Raw genomic sequence first — 17,137 nt, forward strand, 5'->3', positions numbered from 1 at the left:
CCTCAGATTTTCCATGGAAAGTTCCCCTTGGTCACACTCCCTTTCCAACGCAGGCAGGACCTGTGTGCACATCTCCGTACAACCCTTACCCCCAAATTCTAACTTCACACAGTTAACTCCTTTTGCCCTCTCAATCTCAGGTCAAACATCACTGCTGGGGGGAAGACTTCCCTGGCCCTCCTAGGCTAGCTTAAGGCCTCCTGCTTCGAATATTCCTATTTCTCTAATTTTATAGCTCAACGGTTATGTGAATATTTAGTACATATGAATCCCTGACTAAAATGCAAGCTTCCTGAATGCAGGATCAAAATTCATTTTGTTATCATAGCACTTGGTTTATAGTAGGTGTGTAAGAAATATCTGTTATATAAATGAATAAATTAATGTTGGAGATGAGTCTGAGACTCAACATAAGTGAACAAGATTTGCCTAAGATTATACCATTAAAAATGACAAAACTGTCAGGAGAATGAGATTCTCCTGCCTCAATGACCTCTATTATTTCTAGGGCATTAAATCTTTACTTACACATATCATACAAAGAACCATGTGATTTAAGTACAGTGCAGGTTCTAGCATGAAAAGTAAAAGTACAGATCACAGAGAACAGGAGTATCTAAGGTAGTTTGGAGGAACTGGGCCCCCCTGAGGAAGTGATATTTAAGACGTGAAGCAGGAGTTACAACGAGCAAGAGGAACTGGGTAGAAAGTTCCTGATAGAAAGAACCACTTATGCAGGAATACAATGATGAGCAAAGCTGGGTGAATAAGAACAGAGAAAAGACCACTGTGATTGCAACAAATGGCACAGGAAGAGGGAGGCTGAGGTTAATCTGAGGGGCAGGGCCAGATCAAGCATGACCTCGTGCACCAAGGAAAGAATTTTGTTCCTCAAGTAACAGGACAGATTACTACTGATAGGGTCTAAGTAGGGGTAACATGACCAACTCTGCACTTACGTAAGGTGATACTGACTGCCCTAGGGGAGGTTTGGGAAAGAGCAGACTTACTAATTGGGTGGACATAGGGGTCAAGTCAGAAAGGCGTGTAAAAGATGATGCTCAGAAGTCCAGCATGATCAACTGAGAATTATGGTACCATTTACTGAGAAAGAGCCATTAGCAGATAGATCAAGAGTTTAGTTTCATTAAGTATGTAATAGGCTCTCAATAAATAGTGAGAACTATTATTGTGTTTGTGATTGCTGTTGTTATTGATAGCTGAAAACCAATTGCTCCAACTGAGGGTAATGGTGACTTCTATGGATTTCAATGGATTGGGGTCTGAGGTGTTGTTCCCACTGTGTACACAGTCACTTCTGGACTTGGTGTTTGGGAGGAGGGATCACCTAGGGGCAAATGCAGCTGAGCCTCAACATGGAAAAGCCTTTTGGACCTCCAATCTGATTTCTCGGGTAGGCGTAGGATAACATGGGAGTAACACATGAGAAAATAGCCTTCTGTTTTCTTGAATTTCCTTTTCCTTTTCCCAAGAATCAAGAAATTTTAGATACGAAAATATGACCATGACCTCCAGGTCTATAACGGCCAACAGATCTATGAGGCCACCAAGGCTGTATGAGAAGAACAAACCTATAAAATTAGTCTTGATTGGCCTGGGCTGAATAATGGGATGAGTGCAGACAACTCAAAGGACTGTCCTATCATTTGGGTAAGGAGAGATGAAGCAAAGAAATCAAGAGGTGTGCTTAGATCTTTTGATTTACAGAAGGTATTTTATACCTCATTTTCTAATCTAGATTTTATTCCTATCATATCTTGACCTCAGGTGGGAAAGCATCATACTCATTTACACTGTTTACATAAAGTAAAAAAAAACAAAAACAAAAGAATGCCTCTCAGCCTGGTTAGTTGGCAGTACTGACTATAAGAGACCCTATCTTAACCCTGGTGAGCCAGCGCTGCTTATATAAGTGTGTGAGGTGCATGCTGAGTCCTCACACGGTGTGACGGCTCCACTGTCCTTGTACCCTCAAGATGCAAAGACCACATGTCAGGATTAGCTACATGTGTTAATCAGAATCCCTGTTATCATTATGCTGACCACCTTGTTCAAGAAGTCCCAGAACATATGAGGTGGCTGGCAGATGTGTGAAATACACTGAAAGGCATGTCTGTTTCAGAAATTGGGAGTGCTGACTTGAGAAATGTTGCAGTACTTAATCTCTATGCCAACTGGGCATTTTGCAACCAGGCATCTGTAAGACAACTACTGCAAGGGGCAGTAAAGGAAGGTCAAATATAAGAAAGTCCAGATTGTTTTAGTTCTACAAGGTCCTGCCTATCGTCTAAAAGCTACAGCAATCCTTGCTTAATCTTGTACATATAATATATATATAACTGGCATGACTTAAGCACAATCACCATTAAGGAACATCACACAAACACATACAGATCAGCACACAACAAGGGATTTTTAAGGAGAGGGTAAGAGGAATCTTTTACCCAACATTCTGAAGTTTGACATGGCTTTTATTTATATGAGAACACTTATAAAGCTCCCTGAGATATTTTAATATATTTTAAATTTATATCTTTATTATCGTATTTATTAAACTAGGAAAAGCATCTAGTATTTACTTGGACTTTTTAAATTTAAATAAGCACATATGAACAGCTTCCAAATGAACCTGTCTTCTTTATTGCTTCGGGTCATTTGAAATATTCTGTGATTTGGTATAATCTAGCAAGATCTGAAGGACCACCCCCCAATTCAGTACAACAAAATGAGCTAGTGGGGATTTACTTGGGCATTTCTGCGTCTATCCCTCATCATATTAACTGCTCCTTGTGTACATTTACTTCAGTGTTAGCTTTTTGAGACGTGTTGAAAATAAGACATTTTTGTTTTCTATCTAAAAATTCTGAAGAGGATGTTTTCTTTTTCATATCTTCCGCAATTAGAAGCCTGAATGTGAAAATCAGAGCCTGAGTATTCCAAACAGGTCTCCACCACTAACTAGCTACATAAACATTTCATCTGTGTCCTAGGCTTTTTCCATCAACCTTAGATACTCATCTGTAAAAAAAAAAGGATAAAGTTGTACCTGTCTCAAAAAGTGTCCAGAGCTTTGTTACATATAAAGGACTTCGAGTTGTGCCTGGCACCTACTCAGTGTCCCAGAAATGTTAGCTATTGTCACCATCATCACTGTTACTATCCTTCTGAAATAGAATCATTTCTTTTGTTCCCGGGCACTTGGACAAAGCCTACAAGAATACATGTTAAACTTTTCCTTCTGTATTCCAAGCCCTTTGCCTTATCAGCAGCATCAATCTTCCTCACTTTCCATTCAATAAAGCTTTTCTCAGTCCAGTGATTCTCAAACTTTTCTTTTACACAGACACCTTTATAATATATTGAAACATACCAGGAATTTTCACATGATATAATATATAATTTTAGAATCTTTTAATTAAAAATTACATATAAACAGAGGGATGTGAGGACCCCCCTACAATAACTCCATAGCCCCGCAGGGTCTTCATCGGTGAGGAACCATCACTTTAATCAATAAATAATATATTTAAATTAAAATGAAATTCAGTTCCTTTATTCAAAGCCCCATGAGTCACAGCTCTTTTGGCCTCTCTTACCTCGCCCATGACTGCTATGGGTGTCTCTCCTGTTGCCTGAGCAACACGATGTTCTACTAAGTAGAACATATACTCATCGTAGAGTAGACGGATCAGGTGGAAGGAGCCAAAGCTAGCAGCACTGCGTAAGGTTAAGTCCCGAATAACCATTGAGCTGTTTCAAGAGAGAAGACATATATGCAGCCAGTATTAGTGACCAGGATGAGAGTTCAACCTACTTTTCCTCCTAAAAGAAGTTATGCCAGAGGGTCGAAAAGGCTGGTGTACCACACAACCTGCCATGGAATAATTTCATTACTGAAAGCAGTTGGCTCGACTCGTTTAAATAGGGTGGTTAAAGAGGGCCCCCTTAGCCAGCTTTGGTTAGATCCTTATCAGATCTGGACAGATCTTTGCTGGGAAAAACCATCTTACTGTTATAGGTGAGTCTTCTGATTCTATTACTCTCACAGATGGGACCAGAACTAAATTAAAAAAAAAAAAAAAAAAGATTTTTGAAACACTGACAATTCATCACCACCATAAGAAAAAGCAATTCAAAGTGACAATCTTTTTTGATGGGTAAGCAATGTGTCACCACTTCTTGGTGATAATAACTTTGGATGGACACTTTGGAATAAATAGGTATTTGTGCCATACAAAGATTGCAAAATATACTAAGTAATGTTCCCAGATGTGGCAATAGAGAATGTACACGAGTATGTACAGGGATCCCTGCAAATCCTATTAGAAGGTAAATTTATTAAGTGATTCCAGTTTCTTAGTGATGTCCATTTAAATTAAGGTGATTTTCCATTGGAAATAAGTATAATAAAAATAATTAAGAAATGTCTATCTTTGAAAAATGTGAATTTATAAAATATGATACCAAAATATGAATATTATTAATACTAACAATATACTCTATTATATTTAAAATGGAAAGCAGTCCTAAATAAAATTTTGTCCTCACTGAAGATGTGCCAGTCTTGGGGCTTGTTCATGTACTTCAAACCTCCTTATTATTTCTAACTTAGAGTCAAAGTCGGGTGTCTCTGTGTGTGTTTCTTATCACTTTCATTTCATGGTCTTTTCTAGAGATTTTTGGCCTAGAAGGGCTAAAACAGCTATTATATTCTTAGATAGGTGGAAGAGAGAGGATCTCACAAATGTATAGGCTGATATTCCTAAAGCCTGCTTTGCAATGAAGAATTGTAAAATGTCAGGCAGATGGAAAAAGACTGTACTTCTCTTTTCTGTTTCATTGTCAACTTTATTTATGTAGAGTCTATTAATATATCAAATTCTATACATCCAGTTTCACAAGTGGCAGATGATCATGGTACATCTGAAACTCTAAGCCCTACATTCTGATTCTGGCTCTTCATTAATTCTCTGTCGACTTCAAACAAATCACTTCCCCGAGACTGTTTCTCTTCTTGGGTGAAAATAAAAACTATGGTATTGGTCTCACCTAATGTACAGGATTATTTTAAGGATGTGCAATAAACTTATGAATGAACAGATCACTACTTAAACATAAGTGGTTATAATTATACAGAACAGGAAGAGATGAGCTTCTCATTCTCAGTTGGTTATAGCAGCAAGAACAGGAGGTTATTATATGATGATGGCAGGAGACCTCTCATTAGTGGATTTATTTGTTAAAGAGAAGGAGAAGCAGGAGTTTAGAGTGAGATAGACTCATGTTAATCACAATGTGATCTTAATCGTAAGCACACCATTCAACATTTTAAGGTTCAAGGTTAGTCTGAGGGTCAAATGATATTACGTATGTGAGATCTTAAGAAAACTACCCCATTACTAATTTCTCTGACATTGGCTGTAGCAACATTTTTCTATATGTCTCCTGAAGCAAGAGAAACAAAAGCAAAAATAAACTATTGGGACTATACCAAAATAAAAAGCTTCTGCACAGCAAAAGGAAACAATCAAAAAAACCTAAAAGACAGCCTACTGAATGGGAGAAGATATTTGCGAATGACATATCCAATAAAGGGTTAGTATCCAAAATATATAAAGAGCTTATATAATTCAATACACATATACTCAAAACACAACAATCCAATTAAAACATGGGCAGAAAACACAAACAGACATTTCTCCAAAGAAGACATACAAATGGCTAATGGACACATGAAAAGATGTTCAACATCACTCATCATCAGGGAAACACTAATCAAATCCACAATGAGGTATCACCTCACATCTGTCAGAATGGCTAAAATCATGCACTGTTGGTGGGAATGCAAACTGGGGCAACCACTGTGAAAAACAGTATGGAGGTTCCTCAAAAAATTACAAATAGAATTACCAGATGATCCAGTAATCCCACTACTGGGTATTTACCCAAAGAATATGAAAACACTGACTTGAAAAGATATATGCACCCCTATGTTTATTATATTACTTACAATAGCTCAATTATGGGAGCAGCACAAGTGTCCATCCATTGATAGATGAATAGATAAAGAAGATAACACACACACACACACACACACACACACACACACACACGAATATTACTCAGCCATAAAAAGAATGAAATCTTGCCATTTGCAATGACAGGGATGATTTAGAGTATAAAGTTAAGTGAAATGTCAGTCAGAGAAAGAAAAATACCATATGATTTCACTCATATGCAGATTTTAAGAAACAAAACAAAGAGAAAACAAAGACAAACCATAAAAAACATACTCTTAACTACAGAGAACAAACTGATGGTTTTTTAGAGGGGAGGTGAGTAGGGGGAATGGGTGAAATAGGTGATGAGGATTAAGAGTACAATTATTGTGATGAGCACTGAGTAATGTATAGCATTGTTGAATCACTATATTGTACGCCTGAAATTAATATGTATGCTAATTACACTGGAATTAAAAAAGTATCAATTACCACAGTACTACATATATTAGAGGTAATGATATATTCATTATCATATACACTAGTTCTAGTGAATAATTCCTTAGACTCAAATACCTTAGTGAATCTTCAAGTTTAGAACTCTGTGAGTTATTAAAAATAGATTCTTTCATTCATATGCCATAGATACAAAATTCTGTTTATAATTCTATGCTCTTTCCTAAAATTCAATGACACATAACCCACTTATAAAATAATATATATATAATTGCTGTTTGAAATTAAACAATTATTTTTCTATGGAAAAATCTTAAAAGGCAGAGGAACCTCCACTTAAAAGAGCAAAGCAAACACAACACAAAAGTAACAATAAAATGTTGCATAACATTTTTACCTGGACTGATCCCAACTTGATCATGTGAAGTAAATAATTTTGAAAAATCAAGTCATACAGAAACAGAAAACTTGCTCCTAACTGCATCTCTTGTTGAAGAGAGTAAATTTTTATAATACATACCAGAGAAGACAAATGGCTAAAAAATATTCAAAAATATGAATAATCTTATTCAAATTTTTAAAAATTGCTAGTTAAATATCACCTATCATCTATCACACTGCAAGAGATGAGGAGATCCAGTGTTGCAGAGAAGATGGGAAAAGCATTCTCATTTACTATTTCTACGTGTATAAATTCATGAAGGGAAATTTGGCAATATTTATCAAAATTAAAAATGCAAAAAACCTTTGACCTAGCAATTCTAATTCCATAAATTTACACAAATGAACAAAGATAAGTTTTAATTGTAGCAATATTTATATCGGTGAGAAACTAGGAGGGAAAACCAAATATCTATCCCATCAGTCAATGTTGATTAAACAAATTACAAATTAGGGCTCAGTCACATACAAACTGTATGCAAGAATTTAAAGAAATGAGGAAAACCAGACATAAAGGTAGGTACATGGAAAAGAGTCCATGATATTATGTCAAGTTAAAGAAGTAAAATATATAGGAGTCTATTTAATAGAACAACTATCTTATAGTTGCGTTTTTTTAAATCCTACTCTTAAGTAAATGGGAATTTATTAGCACTAAGCACACTTCATTAATACAGTGTTAGTCGCTGTAAAAAGTTCAAATCTTTTAACCAGAATGTGTCTGAAGAAACAGGGGCAATTTCATACAAAGATTACAGTATTTTTTATCGTTGTATCACAATGCCAAAAACCACCTAAATGCCTAAGAATAAGCAGGAAAGGTAATGTTTGAATAATATGTGAGATGTACATATAATATTGAATATTGGGAGTACATTAAAAAGTTATGTTTTTAAAGATATTTAACAACAAGAAATGTGTAAGATATAATGTTAAATGACAAATGTTAAAGGAAAGATATAGGTAATAAAGATATATGGTAATAGACTATGGATTCCAATTTTATATCACACTAAAAAAAGCCCCAACAATTTACCGGTGGTTATTTCTGGGTATTAAAATTATGAATGATGTAAGTTTATTCCTTGCTAATTTTTTAAAAAGATTTTATTTTGGGGGCCCCCAGGTGGTTCAGTTGGTTAAGCACCTGACTCTTGGTTTCGGCTCAGGTCCTGATCTCATGGTTTGTGGGATAGAGTCCTGTGTCAGGCTCCATGCTCAGCAGGAGTCAGTTTGGGTATTTTCTCTCTCTGCCCCTCCCCTCACTTGTGCTCACTCTCTCTCTCTCTCTCAAACAAATAAATAAAATCTTTAAAAAATAATAAAATTTAAAAATTATTTTATTTATTATTTTTAAAATTTTATTTATTTATTCACGAGAGACACAGAGAGAGAGGCAGCGGCACAGGCAGAGGGAGAAGCAGGCTCCTCAACAGGGAGCCCGATGCAGGACTCGATCCCAGGATCCCGGAATCATGCCTTGAGCCAAAGGCAGACACTCAACTGCTGAGCAACCCAGGTGTCCCAGAAATTATTTTTAAGTAAGCTACACCTAACATGGGGCTTGAACTTATAACCCCCAGGTCAAGAGTTGTAGGCTCTACTGACTGAACCAGCCAGGTGCCCTTCCTGGTCATTTATAATATTTCATGTACTGATTTCATTTTTTAAAATGTTTATTTTAGGCAGCCCAGGTGGCTCAGTGGTTTAGCGCTGCCTTCAGTCCAGGGCCTGATCCTGGAGACCCAGGATCGAGTCCCACATCAGACTCCCTGCATAGAGCCTGCTTCTCCCTCTGCCTGTGTCTCTGCCTCTCTCTCTCTTTCCCTCTCTGTGTCTCTCATGAGTAAATAAATAAAATCTTTTAAAAAAATGTTTATTTTAAAAGATGACATTATAAATATAAAGAAAACAATTCTGGGTCAGTTGAATGTCAATAAATCTTGGCAGGGATAAATATCACAGATATAGAATGAAATTATACATAACATATATTTATTTTTTAAATTCAAGTTTTGGGTCTTTATATTTCCCTTAAGATAGAATCATCCTGAAATCATGTTAATACTAAGGAAAGTATTCATATTGAGTAGCTTTCTGACATCACTATGGACATGCAGAGTCCAGTGTTTTTTCCCAAGAGAATTTACGTTCATCCACTCAATAGCTGTTTATGGCATCCCTACTCTGTGCCAAACAGGGTCTTGTTCCAGAGCAAGTCAGATGAAATTTTGGTTTCAACAGAACTCACACTAGAGAAACGGTTGAGAAAAACACAAGTAGATATAAAATACAAATTCAGGTAGTGATAAATCCTATGGAAAAAAAAATAAATCAGGGAAAGAGGTCAGGGAGTGATGGGGGCTGGCATTTTAAGTTAGGTTGTCAGGTAAATTTTTTCTGAGAAGGTGATACAGCTGAGCAGAAAGTGGACTGAAGTAAGCCATGTGAACATGTGAGCTTTCCTGGCAGAAATGAGAGCAAACACAAAGGCTTTGAGGCAGAACCATGCTTGATGTGTTCAAAGGACAGCCAGGAGGCTCATGTGGCTGGAAGACAGTGAGGAAAGAGAAGAAGACACAATGGGTCTGGGGTCACTACTGGCTGGTCTATCTTGGGTCTTGTAGAGCATAACAAGACCTTGGATTTTATTCTAAGTGTCTCTAGAAACTTTTGGACAGTTAGGCAATTACCTTATACACACATAATACCAAAATCTGTTTGAAAACAAACAAACAAAAATCTACTGACCTTCCGTCATAATACCTATTTTTACCAAATACTGATAAGCATGCCATGAAATTACTGTCCCGTGTTTAGAAAAGAATCAGCCGAATTGCATTATTAATCCCATGTCTACTGTAGTATCTCTCTCTAGGTTGGGCTTTTGCTCTATAAGCCAAGTATTAAATGACACAATTAACAGTTTAATTGGAAACTTCTTTTCAGACTCAGACTTCTGTAAGATATATTGCAAAACAGACTCCACTGGATTTCATGTTGCTAAATTACCATAAACTCAACTTCTTTTAAAATCAGAGTTTTAAAGTTAATTGTTTTATAACATGAGAAACCCCCTTGTTTATTTATCTTTGTAACTAGGGTCTGGAAGATGAAATATATACCCTAAAAAATGATACTTAGACTATCTCTTCTTAGGAAGGGTGTGGGGATATGTCCCGTATCCCCATGCAAACTCTTTTCTCAAACAGGGCTTACAGTTGATTCCAAAAGAATATTACCATTTGGGAGATGTATAAATTGTCCAGTTGTAGGGAAGCTACGTTCCCTCTACTCTCTCTTTCAAGTCACTGTAGCAAAGCTATAAGTTTTGTTCTTGAAAAATGGGATATTTGGATGACCCTCAGGGTGGCTCTGAGGAATGTTCTGTTAACCACAAAACACACAAGCTGAGAAATGGCCCACATAACTTCTCCATTTCTGCCCAAGAAAGGTGGTAATATTTTTTTTTCTACCTCCCAGGAAGCCAATGGCAGTTACTCAAAGCCAGGTTAGGCAAGGAGAGACTCCCATTTGGAGAAGAGTGGTGTCTGCCCATCAACTGCTGCTGTTATGATTCTCTGCCAGCCCATTTCTATATTTGTATGTGTGTAAATATATACACAGAACTTTAAAAATTGTTATATTACCTGACTTCAGAACACGAAGGGTCTGTGTCTATGACTGCCAAATTCTTATTACAATGCCAAAAGCCTGAAAAAAAAATACTTTGTAGTTCTGCTACTCTGATACTTTGTGAATGCAGTTTTCATTACTCAATATGTTCTTCTGCTGCAGTAAAAAAAAAAAAAAAAAAAAAACCAGTTTGGATTTTAAAGGCTCTTCAGTTTCTAAGCTATGGACTTTGCCTACCAGTAGGAGGTATGTATCTGTCTGAATATGCCTTTCCTTCCGTGGTCCTGAACTATATGCCTCTGAGTCCTTTTGAAATAAAAATAATAACCATAATAGTGTCTAATAATAACAAGCCAATTATCCCCGACTCAGGGAGGACAGAGGGCAGGCAAGTGATGATCTACTGGGTTTGTGTATCTGCAGAGAACAAGAAATACAAGTAAGTAATTTTCTCTCCTTTCAAGATACTTGCAACAGATCTCTGTGGAGATGGAGGCACCAGGGATGTATTTCTAAAATGATATCAACTAAATATAGAAAAAAAAAAACCTCACAGGAAGGAGTAAGGCAAGTCTGACATAACAACATAAGAAAGCAGTAAGAAAGAAAAAAAAACCTTGCATTTTCTGATATAGAGAATGCACTCTGCTTTGGGCCACAGAGGTTTTGGAAGAACCAGCTTGTATAACTTTGGTTTCACCAATCATTCATGAAATACGTATACCATCTGCCTTACTTTCTGAGAAGAAAGTGTTTGAATTAAAAAAAAAAAAAATCAAGTCACAGGTAAATGGGAGAATATCTGAAATCTTAAGAAATGTTCTCAAATTAAAATTCTGAACTTGACTATTACCACTACTGTTGCTGCAGCTTCTTGAGACACCGTGACAATGTTCTCCAAACCTTCACCACAAACCCAGGGAAAACTTACATCTCTCGTCAACCAACATACTTCTCATTAACACCCAGATCTAAACCTAGCACTGGCTTCACGGCAGCATACCAGGGGGTCACAGACTCAGGCAGCATTTTAACAAGGCGCTTCTCAAATTCTGCGGACTAAAAGTATCAAATGTAGGAGACCTAGAACTGTGGTTATCACTCTAGTCCAAAAATAAAAACAAAATAACAATAATACAAAGCAGGCAGGCTTTCGTTCACCGCACTTGACCCTGGGCTAGACATCAGAAAACTGTTATGTAAGATGAGGTTAACTCCTAAGTAAGCATATATAGTGGATTTACAGCTCTCCTTTGGCTTAGCAAATAAGAATTGAACCAAATCAAGTAAAATCAGGTGAAAGAAAGAAATCACTTACGATAAAAACCAAAGCAACTATCATCATAATTAAAAGATCTCTGGTTCCATCTTCGTGAAGGTGGTCAAAAGCACATGGATATCTCATAGTTTGGGCTTCTGGGTGGACAAGTACCACGAGTTCCCAAACTCTGTGACTTATTCATATACCTTCTCTCCACGCAACTAGCTCTGGACTCACCATGGAGATCTAGACGACGACCATGATGTGCCCACAGCCACAGTGTGCAATGTCCTGTGGTCATTACTTTCTGATATGTGCATGGATGCACAAGATCTAAATTAGGAACTACCTAAACTCCAAAGTAGATATACAGCCTTTACTAAAGCCTGAGTCAGTCGAGATACCTTCATCTAAAGAAGCAAAAAAACCAAACTCCCACTACGAGAAAAAATTCCAAGGTCAGACACATAATTTACCTAATTCATGTTATGAAATAAAACCCCATCTCTCAATTTCATCCTAGGTATATAAGCCTATGAGCACCGGCTGTTTTTAACCTTTGGAGGCACACCTATGGTCAACAACTCATCCCAACATTTGATATCATCTATGCTGTAACCTAAAAGGCTTTCTTTTCCAGGGTTCCATGTTGATAAAATACAGGTATTTAAATCTGTATTATTTTAGTAATAAGTGATTCATATTGTCCTGTCCTACTAGACTATTGGTTCTTAAACTGGCTATGCATTAGAACCACCAGGATGAAGTTTCTAAAGACAAAATTTCAGATTGCCTCTATTCCTAATCCCTACTGCTCCTCCACCAAGATTTTGAATCAGTAGGGTTTGGGGAGATACCTACAATTTTTTAATACTAATTCTTAATGCGCAGCTAGGTTTGAAAACAATTGTTAACCTGATAAAATTGAGAAATTAACTGGATGGTTCTGAGCATGCATCACAATCACCGGAAAGACTTGTTTAAAAGCCCAGATTGCTGGAACCAACCAACCTCTTCAGTTTCTGATTCTGGTAGATTTGGGAAGGGGCCTGAGCATTTGCTTTTGTAATGTGTTTCCAAATGAAAGTGATGCTCTTGGTCTCTAGAGACCACAGTTTGTAAATTAGGGCACCAGAGAATCAGGAGGGGTGTGGCATTAAGTCTTCAAGAAAGAAGCATACATAATGCACACTTGCAAGAGGGAGGATGCTGGCCCTTTCCTGACTTCTGGTGCATACATCACCTAGACTAGCACCTGAGACCTTCCCACCTGACAACTCCAGGGCCAGGAGCCAGCGGCTTCACTTTCCTAACAGAGAGTTTATTCCCATAAACTTCCCCATATGATCATGTCCATGATGCTGGAATCATTGAGGTGGGCTGAAGGTAATTACATAACAGGGAGTTTTCAAACAAAGTCAACACTGATTTCTTTCCTTCTGTCTAAGAAGCATGCACATATACACATAGTTGCAGAACAGGAAAATTCAAGAAAGCTTAGGAAAAATTGAGGCTATACCTGTAGAAAGACCACTTTAGCAGGAATTGCCTGGCAGCTTTCGGAAAACTGGGCCTTCCCTCATAGGGCTTTAGCGCCTGCATCATCACATTGTCGAGCCATGCAGCCCACTGCTCCAGGGTGCTCTGCTGCTGGAGAGTCATCTTGAAGTCTGTTTCTAGTCTCTGAACCATGTTGTCATCACACTGGCACACCCAGGAGGCCTGCTCCTGGGACAATACATGGAAAGCAAAAGGAAACTTCAACTCAGCATCTTTTCCTTGCATGTCAGCATGCAAACCCTATGCACGAAGGGGAAATTAATAATGACAGCTTCAAACAATGAAATGAATCAAGAAAACGAATGACTACCCGCCTGTTGTTAGGAAAACGAACATTACCCTAGTGCATGAAGACACGATGTGGTGCAAAAGCATGACTTGGTTTTCCTACTCGAGCTAGTCTGTGTGAGGGACTCAAATACACGATTATCTAAGAAAAGGAGAAGCTGAACCCACAGTAGGCAGGGTCTTTCATCCTATTGTTCTCATGCTGCCTTCAAAAGTTTGTTCTCTCTCGTTCTCTTCCCTCCTCCATCAGATACAACTTGAAAGCCAATCCATTTGAGAAGATTTAGGGTAAGTCAGATGGAGAAACAGATTCAATTGGCCACAAGTGGTCCCTCAGGATTCAAAAAGAAACAAATGCTGAGTGGTAGAAGGTAGAAGCAGATGCTGTATGAGTTTTACGGATTGAGAACGGAAATCTCAAGGGCCATCAAAGCAAGGGTATGGATGCTAATGAATTCACAGAACTGAAAACAACAGTAACAATGACAATAAAACTACTTTTGAGAAAATGTAGACATCTACCTGCCTAGCAATTCAATTACTGCAGTTCCCATCCTGCGTCGCACTGGCAGGTTTCATATTTAGTAACAGTGATGGAAACAGGAACTTTAATTTTGTTGTTTAAATATTTTATTTATTTATTCATGAGAGACAGAGAGAGAGAGAGAGAGAGAGAGAGAGAGAGGCAGAGACACAGGCAGAAGGAGAGGCAGGCTCTCTGCAGGGAGCCCGATGTGGGACTCGATCCCAGGACCCCAGGATCATGACCTGAGCCAAAGGCAGACGCTCAACCACCGAGCCACCCATGTACCCCATGGGAACAGGAACTTTAAAACCACTTTTCAGTAGGTGCTGTACGTTTTGTGATGTTTCCCGTGCTGTGTGGCATTTTAAAATTTAAAAATATACACTCTCGGGGTCAAAATATAATTATTTGTGAGTATAATGTTTGAGAGTCAGGGGATGCAGCTTTTAATACAGGGCACAAATCAACTAAACTGACCTCAAGCAACTTATGTGACCTACGTGGGCCTCGTTTTCCCAAAGTATAAAACTGAGAAATGAGATATGACAAGGATTCTTCACCTGGGTTCACTGCATTCAGATAATGTTCTCAAGGTAAGCTCCTATGGAGGGGTGTCTGTGAAGATCCTAATCCCACATCTAAAACATTGTGATTATGTGTGTATTTTTCTGGAAAGGATGTGTAATAGTTTCCAAGCTTTGAGCTCTCAGAGAACAAGTTGACTCACATAGACAGTTTCAGCTGAATAAACTACTAATCTTCATTGTGTGGTTCCAGAGTCTCTTCGGATGATACAGACATTACCTATTCAAGAGATATTTCAACTGGGAGGCATTTCAAATACAAAATGCCCAAACTGAATTATTTTACTTCCCCAGGGAAACCTACAGTTTCTTCTAAATCCTCAACAGACAACACCATCCACTACCCTTTTCTAATCTAATTAGCCATAAAGTCTTTCATATTTACCTCCTAAGGACCACTTTCAAATGTTTTAAGTACACCAAAATATGATTATAAAAAAAACCTGAAAATACAAACCCACACAAAGGAACAAAATATAAGGAATATCTAAGATGTCAACACTAAGAGATAACTAAACACGCCCATGCATAAACTTTTAACTATTCACATGCACTATGTGTTTATGCATACATAAATATTTAAAATAAAAAAGGATCATATTATACATTTGAGTAGAGATTCTGCTTAGTTTCACTTAACCTATATAGGATAACTGAATTTCCATGAAGGCAAATGTAGAGCTAGATTTATTGTTGACTGATGAATTTGCTTTCATGCATGAACATACCATTATTTTCATAACCAATTCCATACAGTTAGACATTCACGTTCCTCACGATGCTTTACTATTAGGAGGAATGCTAGAATTAGCTATCTTGAAGCTACATCTTTGCAAATTCTGCACTTACTCTTTTATGATAGAATTATATAAGGAGAATAGTTAAGCTTTTTCAGTATATACTGTCAAATGACCCTGAAATTTTATATTTAGAGTCTAGGAGAGCACCCAGGGAAGAATTTAGGCATCAAGGAAAGGATAGCGAATAGCGAAGGTTGTTTTGGCTTGGTTTCTTTTTTTTTTTTTTTCATTAATGTATAAGCACTTTTTAAATTGTGGTAAAAAACAACAGAATTTATCATCTCAACCAGTTTTAAGGGTACACTCTAGGACTGTTAACGATATGTTCCTTATTATGTGATCAATCCCTAGAACTCTCATTTTGCAAAACTAAAGCTCTATACCGACTGTAGGGAGGGTTGCTTTTTTTTTATTTGTTTGTGCATGGCTAACAGGGGAGGGGTTGGGAGGAGGAACTCATTGGTTATCTTTGGAGGAATTTAATTTCCTTTCTTACCATAAATTCAAACTCACTATTTACTTGGAAGTTAGTTTTAGCAAAGAGGATGATTGGAACTGAAAACTAAGAGAAATAAAACCACAGGACATTATTCTGGCTTTTCAAATTACATTATATGTCATTTTACTACTCTGGAGATTGAAGATAAACTAACAATAGGGTAGACTGTAAATATTCCCTTGTGAGAGGAATTTGGACATTTCAGCTCTATAAATGGAAAAAGCTAAGAAGAATACTAAAGATGTTCTTAACTTACAAATAGATTATATCCAAAATGATAAGGAGTCGGTAGTTTCAAAATCGGAATGTCTTTTAATTAAGCAAACACAAGTGTACCCAATGGTTACTTTACCAGGTCAACCCACTAAACCTATTTGCCCTTAATGTGGATAAAAACTATCCATTTACACACAAACACAAAACACAATGCTATCAATTTTTTTAAAGATTTTATTTATTTATTCATGAGAGACACACAGAGAGAGAGAGAGAGAGAGAGAAAGAGGCAGAGACACAGGCAGAGGGAGAAGCAGGCTCCATGCAGGGAGCCTGATGTGGGACTCGATCCTGGGTCTCCAGGATCAGGCCCTGGGCTAAAGGTGGTGCTAAACCGCTGAGCCACCTGGGCTGCCCAATGCTATCAACTAAATAAAACAGAAAACCAATTATACTATAGTAGAAAGATTACCTTTTTTAAAAGATTTCTTTATGCATTTTAGAGAGAAAGAGAGAAAGAGACAGCACATGCACAAATAGGGGTAGGGGCAGAGGAAGAGGAAGAAAAAGAGAATCTCCAGTAGACTCCTTGCTGAGCATGGAGCCCAACGTGGGGCTCAATCTCAGGACCTGAGACCATGACCTGAGCCAAAATCAAGAGGCAGATGCTTAACTGACTGAGCCATCCAGGTGCCCCTAGAAAGATTATCTTGAATGCATAAGCAAAAGATGAGTTAATTGAGAAGAATAAAGTGGTGAAAAAAGATTTATGGATATCCTGAAGAAAACCTTTTAGTACTTCCAAGCTCTTAAGAGCATGATAATGTTGACACTTAAGTGTAATCTCATC

The 17,137-nt window shown here is 37.5% G+C and overlaps 1 protein-coding gene across 8 annotated transcripts in view; it reads right to left on the reverse strand.

Moving 5' to 3' along the window:
• The window catches only part of RFX3 (regulatory factor X3), a 435,833-nt gene that overhangs the window by 24,710 nt on the left and 393,986 nt on the right, over positions 1 to 17,137 (reverse strand). For 7 of the 8 annotated variants that reach the window (XM_041737022.1, XM_041737032.1, XM_041737008.1 and 4 more), the window contains 2 exons: positions 13,334 to 13,542; positions 3,618 to 3,771 (listed from right to left, as the gene is read on the reverse strand). In XM_041737022.1, the coding sequence (XP_041592956.1) occupies positions 3,618 to 3,771; positions 13,334 to 13,542 (363 nt within the window). The remainder of the gene's footprint in view (positions 1 to 3,617; positions 3,772 to 13,333; positions 13,543 to 17,137) is intronic. The other variant, XM_041737049.1, reaches the window with a different exon arrangement.

This window comes from Vulpes lagopus, chromosome 2 (genome assembly GCF_018345385.1).
Source record: "Vulpes lagopus strain Blue_001 chromosome 2, ASM1834538v1, whole genome shotgun sequence".
NCBI classification, from domain to species: domain Eukaryota; kingdom Metazoa; phylum Chordata; class Mammalia; order Carnivora; family Canidae; genus Vulpes; species Vulpes lagopus.